General features: G+C 31.1%; 1 protein-coding gene across 3 annotated transcripts in view; it reads left to right on the top strand.

Moving 5' to 3' along the window:
* CSMD3 (CUB and Sushi multiple domains 3) overlaps nucleotides 1–22,040 on the top strand; it is a 1,011,591-nt gene that overhangs the window by 406,632 nt on the left and 582,919 nt on the right. The window contains exon 7 of one of the 3 annotated variants that reach the window (XM_074352929.1): nucleotides 21,176–21,487. The exons of the other annotated variants lie outside the window; for them this stretch is intronic. Within the exon in view, the coding sequence (XP_074209030.1) occupies nucleotides 21,176–21,487 (312 nt within the window). The remainder of the gene's footprint in view (nucleotides 1–21,175; nucleotides 21,488–22,040) is intronic. 3 annotated transcript variants of the gene reach the window in all.

The raw sequence follows: 22,040 nt of genomic DNA, 5'->3' as shown, positions 1-22,040 counted from the left end.
AAGATTCATAGTTACTAAATAATTTCATGAAGTTTTCCCACCTAATAACTGTTGGGGTAGGGATTCATAGCCATGTCTGTCTGACATCACAGAATATGTTCTTACCCTGTATAGTACAGCTGTAAAAGAGGAACAAAGTGCTATGTGACTTCTATCAGAAACCAATAGTTATATATTATACTGTCATCACTCTCTTTATTAGCTTTTCAGTATCTAGAAATATGGCTACACAGACTCTTAAACGTTAGCATAATAAATTTACCTTTTTGAGTTAGAGTTTATTTCTAGCCCAAAGTTCATCTATTTTTTTAAGGCTGCTAAGGTTTAGAGTATATATACAAACATAAATTCCTTCATAATTGTCCATCCTCTATCTAAAACTGTTTGGTATTTTTCACCCATCTACTTGAAACACCTTTCTCTTCTAAAAACTCTGTTTAAAATACCTAAGTGACAGTCATGCCAAAAAACTACTTAATTAATTATTCTCAGTGAGTGCTCCGTTAATTGAATTGCTATCATGTATGTTTACTAGTAAATTTGAGGTAAAGTTTAGTATTCCTTTGCCTATGCCTACATGTATTTCTCCCAGAACTACTAAATCATTGAACACTTTCCCTTTTTTTGTACAGATACATACTAAATGATTTATTATTATTACTCTAAGTTTGACTTGGATATGCGTATAGATCATATATCTCTATATAGACATTACATTGCATTTTTTTCTGAGTTTTTTTAAAAGAGCAACTGCAGTATTATTTTCATTTATTTATTTATTTTTTATTGAAGAATAGTCAGTTTACCATGTGTTAATTTCTGGTGTACAGCATGATGTTTCAGTCCTAAATATACATACATATACTTATTTTCATATTATTTTTCATTATAGGTTACTTCAGGATATTAAATATAATTCCCTAGGCTATATAGAAGAAACTTGTTGTTTATCTATTTTATATATAGTAGTTGATATTTGCAAATATTGAACTCCTAGTTTATCCATTCCCACCCTCTTTCACCTGGTTAACCATAAGATTATTTACTATCTGTGAATATGTTTCTGTTTTGTAGATGAGTTCAATAGTGTCTTTTTTCTTTTTTTTTAAGATTCCACATATGTGTGATATCATATAGTATTTTTCCTTCTCTTTCTGGCTTACTTCATTTAGAATGATGATCTCCAGATCCATCCATGTTGCTTCAAATGGCATTAATTTATTCTTTTCTATGGCTGAGTAGTATTCCATTGTATAAATATACCACAACTTCTTTATCCAGTCATCTGTTGATGGACATCGAGGTTGTTTCCATGTCTTAGGTATTGTAAATAGTGTTGCTTTGAACAGTGAGGTGCATGAATATTTTCAAATTAGAGTTCCCCCTGTATATATACCTGGAAGTGGGATTGCTAGATCATATGGTAAGTCTATTTATAGTTTTTTGAGGAATCTCCATACTGTTTTCCATTTTGTCTAGATGTTCTTGTGATGTCATCATGCCTACTCTCTGTAATTCCATAAGTTTTCAAAGGATCAATCAAAGTACATTTACATTAAAGTGGTAAACATTTGTTAATAGTTTCATTGCTTGGTATGCAGCAAATTTTCAGAGTCTATAAGTCTGAATTACTTTCAGAGTAGGGTTCCAGATAATATCCAGGATGCTCAGTTGAATTTCAATTTGAGATAAAAAATGGATGATTTTTATTATAAATGTGTCCCAAGTATTGCACAGAACATCCTTAAAGAAAAAATAATGTTGATTATTTGGCATTCAGATTTAACTGAATGCCTTTTATTTTTATTTGCCAAATCTAGCAACCATTTCGAGATGCTCAGCCATGTGGTTGAGCTAACTAAATGTTTGCCTTACCTTTACTCCATATATCTCATATCTACTCCACATCATAGTGATTACAATCATGGAACAGTTACATTTTATAGGTCAAATCATCTTAACAGAATTTCAGTCTTAGAAATGTCAAGAATGTGAAGATCACAAACAAGGATTCTCCCTTTCATTTGACCATTTCTTCTTCCATTCTCATGATTTCATAAAATGTTATATGAACTGAACTAAGTCATGTTTATATTGGTTTCTTTAGTTATTTATTTAAGGCACTTTAATTATTTAGAACTTAAATACTTAAACTCCTCAGTTACTTAAAATTTCCTTATGCACATTTTAATTAGATATTCATCACACTTCCAAAGGAGACTTATAATTAGAAATCAGAGCTAAAAGATGTGACAAATTAAAATCATTCAAATTTCTCATACTAGAACTATGGTTTCTGGGTGGCTAAAGAGTAGCAAATTACTGCTTCAAACTACTTGCAACCCTTTATAGGTTTCTTTTTTAATGACCCCTCTCACATTATCTGCACCAAAACTGAACTGTCATTTAAAAAATTTTAGTTTATTATTATTTAAATTTTATTTATTTATTTCGGGAGTAATTAGGTTTATTTATTTATGTTTCAAGGAGTTACTGGGAATTGAACCCAAGACCTTGTGCATGCTAAGCATGCACTCTACCACTTGAACTATACCCTCCCCCTGAACTGTCATTGTTTATATTTCTTCATACCTCTCCATTCTTATGTAAACTATTCTGTTAATCTCAGTGCTCTACCACAGAGTTGCTACATCTCTCAAGTGCAGTTTTTTCCCATATTTTTCCTTATGTAGCACTTCAGATACGATCTTTCTCTTTCCCATATTCCCTTAATGGTAGCTAATCTGTAGAAATCTTGTATCTCTTTGAATGTAAAATATATGCCTTATTAATATGTCTATTCCTCTTCAGACTGAAGATAGTACCCTGGAAATTATAAATTAAGGTATCTATCTTTTGTATAATGAGTGCATGTAAAAATGTTTTATTTATTAATTTTGTTTTTAGAACATTTATGCCACTTATACTTTATCTATTTCCAGACTTCTACAAATGTATTTTTTCCAAATATAAGAATAAAAGACATTGTTACCACTGGTGATATCTAATTCTATTATTTTTAATTGGCAAGGCTACTATTATTCCCCACTTGGGAAGGAAAGATAGGAGTTGCTTTTATAAATATTCTAATTTCTAAATAAATGTGGTTTATATGCATAGATATATTGGTTCTACACTTATCAGTAGTATAATGTGAAGAAGGGATAGAAATGAAGATGTAGAGTGTCAATATCATATTATAGAACAAAGAACAATTATTGGAATTATAACCAACCCCATGAAATTTTTAGCCCTTGGAATCTCAGTTTTATCAGTGATAAAATAGAAATAATAATTTTAACTTACAATACTTTGTGATAATTATAAACCATGGTATTTTTGAAAGCATCCATCATAGTGCCTGGTGTTTTAGACATACTGGAGACTTACATAGCTAATTTAGCTAATTTCCTGCACAACTATTTTTCATGAAAAAGATTGACAAAATAGCATTGTATTTTTCCTTTATCATATTTATTTGTTTTCATCTTTGCAGTAATAATAATGAAGTACATGCTTGTGGTCTTTTCCAGTTTTTAGTTTCCTTTTGCATCCAGTTATTCTTTATAACAACTCTGTTTCTGCTAGTAGCTGGAAGTATACATCGTCACTGAGTTGGACATATCTGAGCAAAGTATAGGACATTTACTTCACATATGCACACTGTGCTTTTAAAACTCCTTGAAGGTTTAACCAGCACAATTACGTATTTGCACTTGATATTTAGAACAAATTAGGTAAATATGACCTAATTTAAAATTCATGTTAATTTTAATTTTTCCATAGTCATTGATTTCTCTGTTGAGTCAATCCATTGTCCCGGATCAGATATTCTCTTTATCCTTTATATCTGCACTACCCTTCTCTTTGATCTGTCTTCTGACTCTGTTGCCTCTTTGTAATCTTTTCTCACCATTACTTTCCAGCACATTTATTTTTAAAAAATCATTGATATACCTGACTATTTGGCTCTGCAGGATCAACCCTTGCATGCACCACCAAGCTACTCTCCTTCTCCCTGCCTATGATGCAGCAACATTGACCTTCTTTTGGGCGTTAAAATGGATGACTCCTTCCTGTCTTTTCGGTCATAATATACATATCCTCTTCTCAAAGAGGCCTTCATTGACCAGGTATCAGGCACTCTCTATTATTCCACTTTAAAAATTTTCTTCCGTTCACTTTAGGATATTTCCTTTCCTTGATTTGCTATATCTTTCCCCCTTTAAAAATGTCAGTTCCTTGAAAGGTAGATGGGGTGTGCTTCTTCCCTTTGTGTCCTCAGCATAATAATGCCTAAGCACATGGTAACACTTAATAAGTATTTGTTAATTTAACCAACAAAGAAATGTGTTCTCCTTCTTAGACATATTAGCCCACTTTCTTAATTCAAGAATTAACACATCTCATGTCATTCTGTAAAATGCCATAATTTTGTTTTCTTTTTTATGTCCCATCCTAGTCTTGGCATCCTCCTTGTTCCTTAAAACTTCAGAGTTGAAAATTTTTTTTTAATATCTTGGATATACTTTCCCAGCATGTATGATAAGCTTTAAGGGTCATGGAAAAACATTATTCACAGTCACACTTGTGCCAGTTATACTGCTGTCTCCCTGCTGCTCACAGCATCTGTTTCTTTCAGGGACTGTGCTCCTCAGCTTTTAGCATTCCTATCACTTCATCCGTTATTCATTTGGAACATTGATTTCAATTAGCCATTTGGATATTTTTTAAACCCCAGCAGTCATTACACTTTCCATATCATCCCAGGAAGTTCATCATTCTTTATATATCTGCTCTTAGCTCTTAAGATGGAGTCTGTGGTCTGATGTATTTACCTTTTCAGCTTTTGCAAATGTGCACTCCAGTGCAGAAACCCTGTAATAACCATTTTCGAACTTTTTAATTTAATGGGAAAAAGGCCCAGGAAATCTACTTCATTTTTTCCCACATGCCACTTTGTCACATACTTCTTATCAGAGTGGCAAACTGCCACCATAATCAAGTCCCTTTACACATGTACATGCACTCATATATACATGAGTATACACACACATGCACATAGATAAGTTACCCATTAATAACAAAGTAATTTGTTTAAATTTAAATCAGATCTTTCTTCTGTATTGCATACTTAGAATAAATTGGAAAGTAAAATCCAAACTTCTCAAAATGGCACACAAGTCCCCAATTTCCTAATACTTATGATTTTTACCATTCTTATCATCTTATTGGACATACCATCTTCTTTTCTGTCTTGGGTTCTTTGTATTTGCCATTTTCTCTGAGTGGGAAAGTATGCCTTCAAGTCTTCCCATGGCAGATTTTTTTTTTTTGCACCATTCAGGAGTCAGCACAAAAATGTCCTCATAGAGAAGATAAGCTAGTGTGATTTAGGCTACCCTCAAAAACCTAGGCATTCTGCCTCCTGTATTTGTGCTTTCATAGTACCAGCATAGCTGAAATAATTATGCTTACTTTCTTGATGTCTCTTTCCTTCCTTTGAGCATTTCAGCAACCAGAAGAATGCATGGAATATATTAAATTTCTAATAGTTTGTAGGAGGAAAGAAAGAAAGAAAACCAGAAAGTAGAGAGAGAGAGGGAAGAAGGAAGGATGGGAAGGATAGGGGAAGAGAGAAAGAGAGAGACTGAGAGAAAGCAACAGAGACAGAGAGGATGACAAATGAACAACGTATTAAAATAAATGTATCATTTAAATTAAATTTTCTATTCTCATATGTTTGTGGACCTGAAATGGACCTTAAACATATAGCTCAGTGATTCCTTTTTGTGATTCCTTGGAAGAATAATAATGGTCTGTTATTTTCATTATTTCAAAACACTTAGTTAACATTATAGTCTCTCACATGGTAACTAAAATATCAATTGTTTTGCTTAGCACTATAATTAAATTAACCTAGTGATATACTGATTACCTCATGTTGATTAGAACTACTGATTAGCAGGTACCATGATTTTTTTTTAAAATAAACATCCATTTATTACTATGAAAGTGCTTTAGTTTATTTGTAAGATAGAAGTCTTCCAAAAAACATAGTTTCTTAGGGAAATGTAATGAAAGTAGCATTTCATAATGAAAAATTTGAGAACCACTAGTCCAGTCCAAACTATTTTATGATAAATGAGGAAGTAAAGGCAAATCACCTACAATTTTTTTCCTAGTTTCAGTATAGTAAGTATTGAACCCAGAACTAATTGTAAAACAGTATTCTTTTTCAGGTTAACATATCTGTAGTCTTGTTAAAAATGATTGCAAATAATCATATTTTGCAAAAAGCAAACGTATAGATGTAGTCATATTACAAATAATCTTTAATTGCTGTAGACCACTTCACTGGACAAACTCAAGAAAATTTACTATATATACTATTTAAGGATCATAGAATAATATCTTAAGTACCTAATCCACCCTTTTCTATACTGCAAACCTCAGTTTATATTATTGACTGACTGGCATATTATTTTTTCATTCTAATTTGTTTCAGGGCACACCATATGAAATTTTATCTTAATTAAACTTTAGAAATTATTCAGCTGTATATGAAAGTATTCTACTTTCTATCAGGAAAGCCAGAAACTGCACTGATTCAGTGACACTTTATGGCACAAATCATCTTTCTGAAAGGAAAATGCAATTTTGGGGAACATATTTTGAATATAATTACACATAAAGATACACTTGAGCTAGCTGTTTTTGCAGGTAGACTCTATGGGTGACTATATGTCATGACTGGGGACTCCAAGAACCCCCAACATCTGCCTTAGTTCTATTCAGCCTTCTATCTAATGACTGAAATTCTATAACATGAATTTCATCTTCTAATGAAAAACCTTGATTGACTTTGTTGTGAAATATATTTTTACATCAACAAAGAATTCTACCTACCATTTAAAAAAACTTAATGAAGTAGGTCCAAATACGTGTAGCAATGGAAAATAGAAAAATGACAACCAAGGAAAATTAATACAGACATATAAGACTTGTGATTTAAAAATACAAATATCTTATAATTTTTAATTTTGCTTTAATTTATGACTTCAGGTAACCACAGTTTGGAATTACTAAAATTTCACTTTTTAATTTTAAGAATGATTTTTTTGTTTTCCATCACTGGAAGGATAATTTATCCTATCACAATACTACTTTCTTTCAAGAAACACATTTGGTTCTGAGAAGGGATGAGAGAAATGTGGTGTCAGTTAGAGTGAGTGGAATTGAGGGACAGTATCTCTTGGATTCATCACAAAGTTCAAATATCTTCTCATGCCTTATACCGTATCTGTTGTACCATAGTCTCACAATATGTGCTATATTTTCAGCTTAAACTTTTGTGATTTCCTGATTGTGGTCTATGTTTTGCCCATACTAAACAACCATTAATTCTTAGAAACTAACAAAATCTGTCTTGTCTCATGATCTTTATATATAGAGCACCTCTGACTAGACCATCTCTTTCCTTTCTCTTCACCTTGGAAATTTCTATTCATTTTTCTAGTTTCAATCTGAAACATTCCTCCAGAAAGCTTCTCATTATAAAGTCATCCCCCAAACCGGATTAGTGCTCCTATTATATATTCCTATACCAGCATTTCACGTATTGTGTCAATTAACCATAGCTTGTAAAAGCCACTCCAAGTCTTAGAGTACTTTACTATTTCTCACAGTTCTCTTTGTTTCAAGGATGTTTCTGGGCTCACATGTATGACTACATTAAGCTGGAGTGTATACCAGTCTGCAAGGTCCAATATGGCCTCTCACAATACTGTCAACGGGAGAACTTCAGTTCTCTTCCTTGTGCCTCTCATTTTCTAGTAGTCTAGTCATAGTTCCTTCCACTGTAGTCTCAGGGAAACATTCCAAGAGAGCAAAAGCAGAAGCTACAAAGCCTTTTGGAACTAAGTCTCAATAACTCACACAGTATCACTTCTGCTATACTATGTTGGTCATAGTAAGTCAGGACCACCAAGATCCAAGCAGGTAGGGAAATAAACTCTACCTCTTGACAGATAGAGTTGCAAAGAATCTGTGACCACATTTAATCTAGCACACCAACATAGTGCAATCATATTTTACTGTTTTTTCTTGTTTGTTTTTATGCTTTCATTGTCTCTCTCACTCATTCTATCCTAGCATTGAACAATGGCTAGTGTTTAATATAGAAGTGTTCATTGAAGAAAAGAAAAAATTATTTTAATTTTTATTCCTGAAGTATGAATTCAGATATATAAATTTTACTCTCAAAATATAATATCTTGAATGAAAATGCATATTACTTTGTAGAAATATAGAGCACAAGAGACCATGAAACATAGTTACAGAGTGATAAAGTGAAATGCTCAAGTCATAGCTGAATAGGAAGTAGTATGTCACCAAGATTTTAAACTCAAGCTATGGAATCTGACAGTCTGAATAAAAGTGCCAGATCTATCAAGTCTTTTATTTTTATTTCCCATTCTTTCATTTTATTAAGATTTTAGCTCAAATGTCACTTTGTGTTTCACTACCAGCTATTAAATTAATCTGTCCATTCCTTGTCTCTTCCACTTCAATGTAATCTTTCTTAGAAAACATACTGTCTGTACTACTCGCCTCTGGATTGTTCAGTGCCTGACATAGATGGGCACTCAATAAAGTCTTGTTAGATAAATATCTGAATGAATGAATGAATGGATGAATGATTTACGACAATAAACAAATGAATACATGAATGAATGTCCTTAATCAAGTTCTTTATCCTTGACTATATGAATTTTCATTATGTCTGCTGCATACGATTTTATGAAAGTTGAATATAAAATATTTATCACAGAATTTAAGTGATCTGTAATTGTTAAAGGCTATGATTATTAGAACTTGGAATGAGTGGGGAATAGTTGCTGAGGACTAATTTCATTGCTGAATCTCTCGTGCAAAAGTCTTCATACTAAAGTGTCTTACTCCATAAACAATAAAATTTATGTGAGGCTGAGGAAAAAGATGTCTCCTATGAAGTTTTCTGAAGACTAGAGAAGTCTTTTTAGGTAAAAGTTAGGAACCAGAAATTTACAGACACTTTTATTCATCCAAAAAGGAAAAAAACAATGATTCAATTTAGCAACATGGTAAGAAACCATAGGGATGATAATGTGAGTCTTGTAACTATTTTAAAAAACACAGTAATTTTCAAAGATAAATAAAATTAGATTACTAAGAACTGTTATAAGAGGAAAAACTATAGTAGTTAAAGGAGGAAGTAGTCAGAACACAGCGGTATCATGTCAGGTTAAAACTGAGTTATTTAAAACTGAGTTATTTTTAAAAAAAACTGAGTTTATTTAAAAAACAACAAGATAGGCTATTGGGGTGTGTGTTTGTGCACTGTTGCTGTATTTGCAAGTAAAATAGTTATGAAATTGAATTCACAGACTCAGATTAGCAAGAAATGTTGCTCTGTTCTTTTACATTCAAATCTGTTTGAGAGTCCCCATTGTCCCTAACAGGAGGTCAGTTATATCTAGGTCATTGTGTGTGAGGGTAGAAAAAACTTTTTACACCTTCTTCTTCCTTCGAGCTGCAGAATCCAGAGGACATTTGTAGAGCTTGGACAATGACACCCAGTCATCATTGTCCAATCCCACATATTACCCATGAAGTCAGGTGATCCTGTGCTTGCCATGACAACCGTGAGTGGAAAATCTTAGTCAAAGATGAGAGTCCAGATTCCTGGACTCTTCTACTTTCCTGAGATGCAGCAGGGAGGTTGTATATGTCATCTTTAGTGCCCCTCTTTTCCCCCCAGCCTCTACCCAAGTTGTTGCCTCTCTCCTGTCACTTGATGTAATCTGTAATCCCCTGAAGAGGCTTAGACTGTTAGGAAGCAAAAGCTATGGAGAAATCTATGAGCAAATCTCTCTTTTCGCCCTGTCCTCCCTGAGGCAAGGAAATAGGAAGAATGATCTGGGGAAAGTCAGATATGTTGGGAAAGGAGGTGATGGGGAAGAGATACAACAAAGAAAAAACACAAAAATAATTTACACTTTGATTCAGATAAAAGTGTTTGTCTTGTATTGGGGAGGCTAGAGGTGTACTGATTTACAGGAGTTAGGATTGTGGTTTTGGGATTGCACAATTTGGGTCCAAATCCTAGCTTTACAACTGTAGCTTTACAACTAGCAAAGTGAGCCAGTGTATGTTTTGAAGCTACTCTGAGCGTTAATAGCCTCAGCTCATGGGTACTTTTGAGGATGAAATGAATTATTTAGAACTGTGTCTCAAACACAATAAATGCTCAGTAAATGATGATTGCTCTTTATGTTTATATAAATAGTTCTGTTATCTAGTTATTTAAAGTAAATATTAGAATGCCAAATGCACTTATAGTATCTAATCACCTGTATTCATAAATTTGAAGAGGAAAAAGATACCATCCCACAGGAGAAAGGCCAAGTCTCCATCATCCTTATAAAAGTTAAAAGAATACTTCAGAAAAATGATTGGATATTCATATGATTACCTGTAATTCAAATATACCAAAATCATCTGGATAGATATAAAACTTTTAGGTATTTAAAACCACTTTAATGATTAAAAAAACTTCTTTCACTTTAATTAATCTTTTTTGTTAAAAGTTAGCCAATTAAATGCATACAATCTTAATTCAATAGGATAGTCTTAAAAAAAGGCTTTTCAGACTTCAAAGTTATATATAAATATATGTCTGTATATATACGTATATAATCTCTCCAGTTGTATCCATATCAATATAGATACGAGTTTTGAAGTCTCTCCTCTCTCTGATATATATGAGAACATTTATATATATAAATATGAGTGTACCTATGTATATATGTGTATATATGTATATGTGTGTGTATGTATGGAAGAGTATAAGGGAGAGAGAGAGAACATGCTTTCTACTTCAATTTCTCATTTCCTATCATCTGAAAAAACAAGATGGGAAAAGACTAATAGGTCAAAAAGGCTCACTGGATAATTTGAGGATGGAAACTTTATTCAATATTTGTTACCATTCATAGTACTTGGATATAATTCAAAGACCAGTAGATTCTTGCTGGAAATATCTTCAAGTTTCTGTGGATTGAAACATTGTTAAGAAAGGTGGCATTTTTTTGTATGAGTCATCTATAGATTTAATTGCCAGATTTTCTTCCTCAACTATAGAACTTAAGTTTCATAATGAATAAAGGGCTAAACTAGAGTCTTAGCTATTTTTAATATTAAAAAGAATGATGTGGTATTTAAATACACATAGACTAAAAGGCCTTAGTATACCTCATTCAACTTGTCTTTAAAATTCCTCATTTCATCACTTCTCAGCCTTTTGGCTAAGATCAAGTGTAAAATTTCTCATTTCATAAAAAAAGATGCTTACATTCATTTTGTCTAGATGTTCTTGTGATGTCATCATGCCTACTCTCTGTAATTCCATAAGTTTTCAAAGGATCAATCAAAGTACATTTACATTAAAGTGGTAAACATTTGTTAATAGTTTCATTGCTTGGTATGCAGCAAATTTTCAGAGTCTGTAAGTCTGAATTACTTTCAGAGTAGGGTTCCAGATAATATCCAGGATGCTCAGTTGAATTTCAATTTGAGATAAAAAATGGATGATTTTTATTATAAATGTGTCCCAAGTATTGCACAGAACATCCTTAAAGAAAAAATAATGTTGATTATTTGGCATACAGATTTAACTGAATGCCTTTTATTTTTATTTGCCAAATCTAGCAACCATTTCGAGATGCTCAGCCATGTGGTTGAGCTAACTAAATGTTTGCCTTGCCTTTACTCCATATATCTCATATCTTCTCCACATCATAGCGATTACAGTCTTTCTGAAATGACAGTCTTGTCATATCAATCTCTTGCATAATATTCTTCAGTGATTTCTGTTGTTTTCAAGCTAAGTTGATATTTCTTGGCTCTTCAAATGTCAGTCCTTACCTACCAAACCTATCACTCTTTCTTCATTTCTGCCATACCAAATAATTTGCAATTGCCTGAGCATGTCTTGCCTTTTCTCCTGCCATACATTTTTTCTAAGCCATTACCTCTGACTGAGATCTTCTTTTATTCCTCATGCACCAGGCAAAACCTGCTTATCCTTTAAGCTCAATTTCAATCTCAATTCCAATGTCTCTTCCACTAGAAAACCTTTTCCATTTGGAAGCAAAGCTAAGGGCTTTCCAACCATGTTTTCATAGTTCTTTGTATATCCTTCCTTGAACATATCACATGGCTCTGATTTTTTTAAAAATCATGACTGTTTTCTTGCAAGGCAGGGATGGGTGTATGTGTATAGATATAGATATAGATATGAATATTTATATGTGTGTGTTTGTGCTTGATGGCATAGAAATCATTTAAATCATGTTAGTGAAGCAAAAAAGAAAGGAGAGGGAAGATGAAAGGCAGTAAGTTTTATAGTCAGATATTTTAAATGTTACAGAAACATAGAAAAGGGAAAAACATTTCTTTATTTGGTCTAGAAAGGACGGGGAATAGAAAGATTCACTAAGTACATAACATTTGCTTTCTCTGGAATGAATGAATGATTTCTTTTTTCAATATCTACAAAGGTGTAAAAGCACAAATACTTCGCTGAATCTCTTTGTTCATATTTCACTCTTATTTTTTCTCTTTTTCCAAGTAACTTCTGCTCTGAATGAGAAGGAATTTCTTTATATTTAAAACACAAACTTAATGTGTCTCTTCCTCAGGGAAGGAGTGAAGGAAGTTCTAATTAACCTTCTGATTGGTGTCACCCAGAGTGTCACACTCTCTAATTCTAGAAAATGCCAAAGAGAGTTGGCCAGATGTCACAATGTTAAAAGAGATAATTTTTGAGATCCTCCTCAGTCATGTTGCCACATTTTTCCCATAAATTTTAGAATAGTTTTTGTCCATAATCAAACTAAAGAAGGAAAACATGCTTCAAGCCAAATATAAATGTAAATTCCAACCATTATTACTATAAGACTCATACCTTTGTTTTATCAATAGTATTAAAAGACAGTCTTTTTACTTATTATTTTGAAATAAAATGTATTCTTTGTAGAAGAGGAACTTGGCAGAGTAATTATATGAAGGAATATGAAGGTTTACCTCTCAATGTGGAAATACATATTTTAAATACCCCCACATATAATTATATATAAAATACCCTAATATATAGTATTTTGCCTTTCTAGTTAATGGTAGCCTTTGATGGTAAACTCAAGGTTCTTGCCATTTCTAAAGTTGTTTTTTTTTTCATTCTTCTTCAACATATTACTTTTTAAAACCAAGATTAGTATTTATTTTCAAGAAAATCATTTCTGCTACTAATTATTTAGCTGCTATAGATTAAAAAGTATTTTACTGAGTATTGATGCAGGAAAATAAGGCTTTTGGGGGCTTGAGTTTCTTATTAGGCTGCTCTACTTCAGTGTATTTAATGCAGATACCCACCAATTGCTCAACCTTTCCACAATCAACATCATAAGAGTCTTTCTTCCTGAATGTCAGTCCTTCCTTACCTGCCCACCACTCCTTACACCCACCTCGTAATAATGAGCCCAGTTCTTCCAAATCATATAACAATAACATGGTATCAGGTGTCAATTTATGATAAATGCCTCAAGAAGGAGCAATCAATGATCTTACCACAAGCTTCACACTCCTCCCCAAAATATATATTTCTCAAACTGCCCCTATTATTTCTTTTGAGGAAAAGAAAACTTTACAATTAATAAATTCAAACTATATAGTAAAGCAACCATTCTAAAATGTGTATTCTTTCAACAGAAAAGGTATTTGTCTGACCGTACGAGAACAGTCTTGAGAGGGGAATGCCTAATCCTAAACAGCATCTTTTTAGTAATAGCTGGGCACACAGGCAGAAAAATGAGGGGGTAAATAAAGATAGCTCCTTGGTTGCCTTTAAATCATATCAATAAATATAAAACTAGCATTATATATACTTTATACTTTAGGAATTAAAAAAGGAGGAACACTTAAAATTAATAAAAATGATGAACCCACTGCCCTCTCCCAAACTAGAAGGCCATTATAGAAGAAAATAGAGGATAAATATGAATACACTGAGATAGTCAGGATAAGCAGGACTTAGGGACATGATGGGCTAGGTCGGGATAAAGCCTTCTCTTGTTTTTCCTTTCAACCATGATATGTATAAAGGATAACCCTACCAGTTCCTTTCCATTATTTCTTTCCCTTCTCCTTCACAATATCAAATATTATCATTATAAAATATTTTTTGGAGAGAAAAGGGTGCTGGAGAATGGAAGAAAAGGGAAATACTACCCTCATTTGAGAAAACACAAGTGAAGGAATAATTTATGTGTTCTTAAGTGTTCCTTCCTCTCTTTTCCTTACTTCTGTTCTAGTACATGCAATACAAATTACAATTATAATCATGTTTTTACATTGTTTAAATATATCTAGACAGGTACAATTTCATCTTATATTTACAATACATTTAACACTCAATAAATACTAATTAAACATAAAATAAAATGTTTATATTTTTGAGAAATAAAAGAGTAGTACATTCATTCTTCCCTCTTATTTATTAAACATCCAAAGGGAATGAAAGATACACATGTTTAAAATATGATTCCTACTTTCAAAAAGTCATTATACATATCGATTATTAGAGATAGCAAGGCTCTAAAAGTGAAGGAGTTCCTTATATTACACTTTGAAATAAAAGATATATAGTATCACTTTTTCCTAACAACATGTCTAAATCTTCCGTAAGAATAGGCAGCTATTACACAAGATTTTGTGTGGAAGGAAATTAAACAAATGTGTGTTAAGTTACAATTCATTTGTTTAGGGGAAACCCATGATGACATATGCTTCTACTTTAACTAAGAGATAAGAGCTGCTAGAAGAAAGAGGTCTCACAGTGCAGGATTCTAGGAGATGGTTTTAGAAAGGTATGGAGGGACAGTCTATCCCTTTCTCTTATTCTTACAAGAAGTGACAGGATGCCTAAATATATATTCTTGTGAGTGGTGTGTGTGTTTGTGGTTGGGCATGTTAAAATACAAAATGACACCTAGCATCCACCACTGTACATGTTGAGACTTCCAAAAACGTATGAAAAGGAGTGATAAGATGCTGAAGCTTCATTTTGCAACATCATTTTAATCAACTAGATGAAGCAATAAATGGTTCTTTAAGAGAGGGAGAATATCTTCAAGACTCTTAAACCCTCTATTTAAACATTTTTTCCCCCTGGCATGAGCTTACTTTGTTTTCAGCAGTAAGAAATGAAATGTCTATTCTCTCACATTCTGTGACAAACTGTGAAAATATTTAGTGTAACATTCATAGATTTTTACTATATAATATATATGTTATAACATATATATTAGACATATATATTATATAACATATATGTGTATTTACCATATATATTATATATAAACACATATATGTATAGTTTTGTCATGGTTGATCAACAGTATACTCCATATGCTTTCTAAAACTTGGTATTTTCTGTATTTCATTTAGATAAAGATATTTATGGTTCCTTGACATGTGGGTTTAATCAAAATTTCAAACAATTCAGAATATGAGTTTTTCCCTGCATATAAACAACTTGACATTAATATATATTTTGTTAAATATTTGTTTTATAATCATTTATTTATTCATAGTAAGTGCAGATTTAGTAGATGTATCACTAAATCTTGCTATAATCAGTTTCAGCTTAGATTGCAAATATTTATTCATTCACTTTGCATATGAAATCAGTAAGGTCACTTTGATCTGATAAACAATACCAAATCTACCTGCAAAGGTTAAATTTGGTGTCCCTATTTAAAGCTTAGAAATTTAAATAGAAATATATAATGTGAATATAAATATATATCAATATGCCAATCAATTCAGAAAGACAATTTAAATTCTTAGTTCTATTTTTAAATTAATATGTGTCTAATTTATGTAATTAATTCATGATCATAGAAAATCTGTTACTTGAATTACTGATTTTTTAACTATACCAAGATTAACTTCTTTTACATTTTAATACCTCAGCAATCTGGATTTAGGTGACAGCATTTTTACCTTGTTATGTTTTAGTTTAATGGCAGAATGTTACCTTAGAGGTGCATTTTATGATTAAGAATAACTTATATTTATTTAATTATATATTTTAAGACTACAATTTTATATAGTTTTAACATAAATGCAGCATTTTAATTTAAAATAAAAACTTTGTAAGACCAGTATAGACATACTCCTTAAAACTAAATTACAAACTAATTTTTTTCAGAATTTGTTCATTTAGTCTAATCAGAGAGACAATTTTGAATTAGGTAACATATAATTATATTTTTTCTACAATTTAAGGGCTACTTTCTATTTTAGTGTATTCATCTCCTATATAAGTTGGGTATTCATAGTACACACACATCCACCAAATTATACTATTAAATACTAAGCTCTACAGATTTAGGATATTGGAATTTATACTGTTTAAAATGTGAAATACTTACTTTCCCAACTATTATATGCTTCCTGAAAATTGTTGCATGTAATAAAGCAGAGGCTTTGTTTTACTTCAACCCCTCATATTTTAAGTAGTTCTCACGAGTGCTCACTTCTTGACACTTTCCTCTAAGTTTTATGTAATATTAAATAAAAGAAGAAATACAATATACAAGTTAAATTACATATGCTAAAATTTATATATATGCTAATATCTAAATGACTCAAATCAAATTGATGCATTAGTTGTATTTAGATTTTGTTTTGATGTTGTTTTGTATATTTTTGCATGTTTTCATGTTAAATATGTTACATCTTTCTTCGTTATATATCATAATACCACAAAATTATTCAATTAGGATTATTCTGCTAATTAAACTTTATTCAAATGTTTTATTTAAAATACTAAAATTAATGGAACATAATACAAGTTTCTTATATAAAATAACATGCCAAACATAAATATCTAAAAGCTACTTCTGTGAATACATAATTATCTTTAACCTGTATAGCTGTATGTATTTTGGGCCATCCACTAATGTCTCTAGTAGCATATTCTGTTCTTCACTTCTGTGATGAGTTAGACAGTAATTACAAAGCCATATAGCATAATTTTTAAAAAATGTGAAAGACTAAAATTTTAATCAAAATGAAATTCAAATTCAATTTTTATATGAGTTTTTATTTGGTACACTTTTATAAATGGCTTTACATGAATTATGCTTAGTATCTTCAGATACATGTTGAAATAAAAAAGCCTTCAAAAACATAATTTTTATTATGATACATAAGAAAATCCAAACGTAATATTGTAGAATTACTATTATATAAATTTGCTAATTTATATGTGTAATGTATGTCATTTCCATTATCATAATTCCAAAGATGACATATAGTTATGATTTATAGAAGTATGCTTTTATATGTATATCATTTCATTTTACTTTTGTTATATTGCAAAATGTTTTGTTAAAAATAGTAATCAAGTTATATTTTAGATGTGTTTGTATTGTAAACATCTAATTTAAAAACATATCTCAAGCAATTTAATGACAGGGTAATCTAATTGTGATAAACTATATCTTGTATACGTGATTTGACTTCCAGTGAAGAATGGATTTTCTGGATGTACATTTTCTTCCTAAATTTGGGTTATATGTCTTGTAACATATGCATTTAATATTGTGCTACTGAAAATAATGCTTACATAATTGTGTAGCATACTTAAAATATTTTAAAAGAAAGTAAACCCTTATAGTTTAATACTGGATTAGCTATATTATATTTTTAATATTGAATTGTTGCTATATATAATAAGGCTTTTTCCAACATAGGCAATTACCTCATAAAACAGTTACATATGCAAAAATGTTGAGTGTTTTGAAACTGTTAAATGGTTCATTTTGACAGTTTAAAAACCTGTGTTTCACACGCTTGCCAATTTTAAGTGGTATCAAAATTAGTATCCTGAGTTGGTTTACATTTTAAGTAAAATGGTTATGTAATATATAACTGTATAGTGATAGATGATTGTATTGCCTTATAAAGGGAATCAATGTTATTTTTTATAGTTCCACTATATATATATGAAACATATCTACCTAAATTTAGATGCACTTCTGCCTCCTGCCATTATGGGATATAAGTACTTTTTACTCTACAGAAATTTCAACATTTTAGGTAAAATCCATTTCACATTAACATTGTAAACTATCATGTTTTGGGAATACTGACAAATGTCTTCAAGTATCTCTTATGCAAATAAATCTCAGATTCCACACTTTTTCAAAGTGATGTTTTTGAAAGTTCAAAACAAAGCCATCAGTTTTTCCTCTTTTTGGAATTATTCTTCACTTCATTATACTGTTTAAAATATTTACCATGGTAAAAATTATGATCATATTTTATTTGTGAAATTTATCCCCTTTATTATTGTTAATATTATATTAGAATTATTAAGTTCAGTCATCCATTTAGTTTTTCTTTTGAGGAATATTTCTAGAGCATCTACTGTGTACCAATTCTAGATACTAGAGATTCATCAACGAATGAAATTTATAAAAACCTCTCTGCCTTCAGGGAGGATGCAGTGTAGCCTGGGGAGGAAAAATTATGTGTACAACATATAAGTAAAACAAAAACTGGTTAGAAAAATATCTGGTTAGACTATAGCTAGACTATGGTTATTGAATCAATAGGTTTTTTTCAATGCTTTATTCAAAAATTACACCCTGTTTTGCATTTAGGTTAAGAGAATAGTACTGAATCATCACTACCATTGGCCAAAAGTACAACGCTGTTATTGAAAGTTTTAAGATTGGAATTGCTTACAAATCCTTTATGTAAATGCTACCACAAACCAATTCTAATTCACAAATTTGGTCAGGGACCCCTCTGGGGTCTTCAAGCAAATGAGTGTTTGGAATTAGTCTGCAAATCTTGATTAGTTATAGAAGCAACCTAGATATAGTCCCAAGAATTACCCCAGAATTATTGACCCAAATACAAGAGATTATTTAGGATTAATCATAATGAACTTTGATGATAAATATAATAAATAGCTATTCAGTTTACTCCCTTGTTAAGGGTAGAAACACTGAGATTTGAGACAGACTATACATATCATTATTTTTCATACTTTTAGATTTCTTTTTAGCAACATATGTCTATAGTTAAATGGTTTCCTTTTTTAAATTAAACCTGAAAGCCCAGAAATTATGATAAAGTTAGGCAAAGTTCTAAAGTATTAATTTTTCATCATATCACACCTTCTTTTCAAACATGAGAGGTGCAATTAAATTCCTCAAGACAATAATATGGACCAGGTAACTGTTTTTATAGTATTGAGCACAAGGACATCAAAATATCTGATTTACCATGAGATCAGTTACTGAATGTTAATGTAAGTGTAGTTATTGCTTAATCATGTGATTTAAAAAACCCTTACCAAATATTAACTTATTAGTAAACACTACTGACCAATTTGTACAGTAAACATGAATTTAATAGATTCTAATCTTCACAAAATAGCTTGAATAAATCTTTAATGGCAACTTTTTTTCTGATTAACACTTTAAAATATATTAAAAGTCTTTAAAATAATCTGATAATTGTCATACTTCATTACCCCTTGCTGCCTCAAAATATTATTTAATTCTTTTGAATTTCTAAATTAAATTAAAACAAGATACGACAATCCAGGCAGGAAGAATTGTTAATAGACACGTGCTATTTTGCTTGCTTTTAAATCAGGGTCCCCATGTTTGACTTCCTTTTTGAGTTTAAAGTAGAAACCATAATTACGAGTCCTACTAATCATCTGCCTATAGCAAAAAAAAGAAAGAAAAGAAAAAAGGCAAAGCATGATCAAACCACATTATATGATAAAGTTATTTTTTCTCTTGTGGAGTGGTTAAAATATTCCTATGTACTTTTGTCTAAAATATCTAATTATTCATTGTGGACAGAAGTTTGAAATGCAGTTTATTGAGAAGACAAGTATATGAAACCTGTACCACTCATTGGCTTTAAAAAATGCTCAGAAGTTTTCTAACCAGGGCCTGACTGTTATTCCTAATTAGTATCTGTTCCTCCAAAATTCAGTACCTTTTTTTTCTTGTTAAGTATTTTAGCTATCAGGATTCCTCTAAATATGTCTTCATTCAGTTTTATGCTTTTGTCATAAAGTTACTTTTATTATTATGTAAGAATTATGTACTACCAAAGACAGTCTTTGAAAAAGTTTAAGTGAAAGGAAAAAGAAAACTCTAATTTGGCACCTTTAAAACAATTTTTAAATTATAGTGAAACTTCAATAAAGTTAAGAATGTGGAGAATTACTGTAACATGCTTATGACATATTTGGAAAATTTTAAGCATTCTTTGAAGCTAGTTTTGTATGAATAAAAGTTCTATGCTAATAGTTAATTTTCAATCATTTCTAAATAGAATGATTTTAACATTTTAATTAGTTGAAAATTGGTTAATCTCAAGTTTTACTTAAAGCTGTGAAAAAATTACTCAATTTTCAAAGCAACTTACTAAATTATAAAGTTTATATAGCTCATGACATTGAATGTTTTATCATTGCTGGCTACTTCCTGGCAAATGAGGTTAAGATAGACATTTACATAGAGTAGTTATTTGAGTTTCATTTTTATATCATTTTGTTTTCATTTTGGCCTTTAATTTTAAATAATCCTTTCTTCACTTGTTTGCCTTAAAATAGAAAATTTTGATATTTTCCCAGAAATTATGAAGACATTAACAAGACTATTCAAAGCATACTATGGTTACATATTTACCCGTTCTGTCAAAACTTGTCACTTGCCAGGCATTTGTTGCTAAAAACCATCTGTAGATAAATAATGAAGATTGATTCAGGGCCATATAAAGGGCTTACTATTTCACCTTTTTCTTTCTAATGTGTTTGTAATGGTATGTTTTTGTGTAATATCTATTCATAGTTGATTGATACAAACAAACCATCAGATCTGGTTTCTTCATATTTTAGTGGCGTGTTTACGGTTTGCATCTTCATGTTGATTATCCTAAGGTAATAGAAGGGAATATAATTTATTAAACTTATCAGAAATAAAAACAAAATTTAAAAGAAAAAGTTAGCATCTAGTGCTACTGTGTCCCACAGGTTCTTCTACATTGACCCACACTACCTCCACTGGTGAGTTAGAGGAGCATAACAGGACTGCCACTGGTGCTATTGCTGTTGCTAGCACATCTGCAGATGTTACTGTATCCAGTGTTACAGCTGTCACCATCCATAGAATTTCCGAGGAACAGCGAGTGCAAGTTACGAATCTCAGAAATTCAGGTCTGGACCCCAACACATCCAAGGACGGGCTCTCTCCTCATCAAGCAGATACACAAAGTACAAGGAGAAGACCAAGAAATGCTGAACAGATAGAAAGAACTAAAGAGCTTGCAGTTGTTACTCATAGAGGTATTGGATGTTATTTTACTTGTGCCCATTTAGTTACAGCCAAAGCTATATTTTGGTAATGATTCTAATTAGAGAATGAGCTGAAACAAAGCCAAGGTGTAGGAAGCAAAACAAAGAGTTAAAAGTAGCTGAAAATTATAGACAGTAACAGCAAGAACCTAAATAATTTGAAAGCACAAAATATAGAATAAAAAAAATCAAAGTGCAATACAAATGTTGGAGGGAGGAGGGGGTAAAAACAGAAAGAAAATAATGCATAAAGGATAGTAAAAATAAGTACTAAATACCTATTTCTTATTACATACCAGTTATGATATTGAGATAACCTGAAAATCAAATAGCCATTTACTATTAATAAGTGCACATATTTAACCACTGATGACTTATCTTATGTAGTAATTTTCAGTATTTGCATGAAATTTTTATGTTACACAAATGCTAATTAATTATTGAGAAAATAGATAATTCGATTGGAAAAAAATGGAAACATTATGTCTGGTGATTATCTTATATAGCTTACTCTACTATTTCTGAAATACCTATTGTCTGACCA

This window comes from Camelus bactrianus, chromosome 25 (genome assembly GCF_048773025.1).
Source record: "Camelus bactrianus isolate YW-2024 breed Bactrian camel chromosome 25, ASM4877302v1, whole genome shotgun sequence".
In the NCBI taxonomy this organism is placed as follows: domain Eukaryota; kingdom Metazoa; phylum Chordata; class Mammalia; order Artiodactyla; family Camelidae; genus Camelus; species Camelus bactrianus.
The sequence above is the reverse complement of the archived record's forward strand: the minus strand, read 5'-3'. Positions and strand labels throughout refer to the sequence as shown.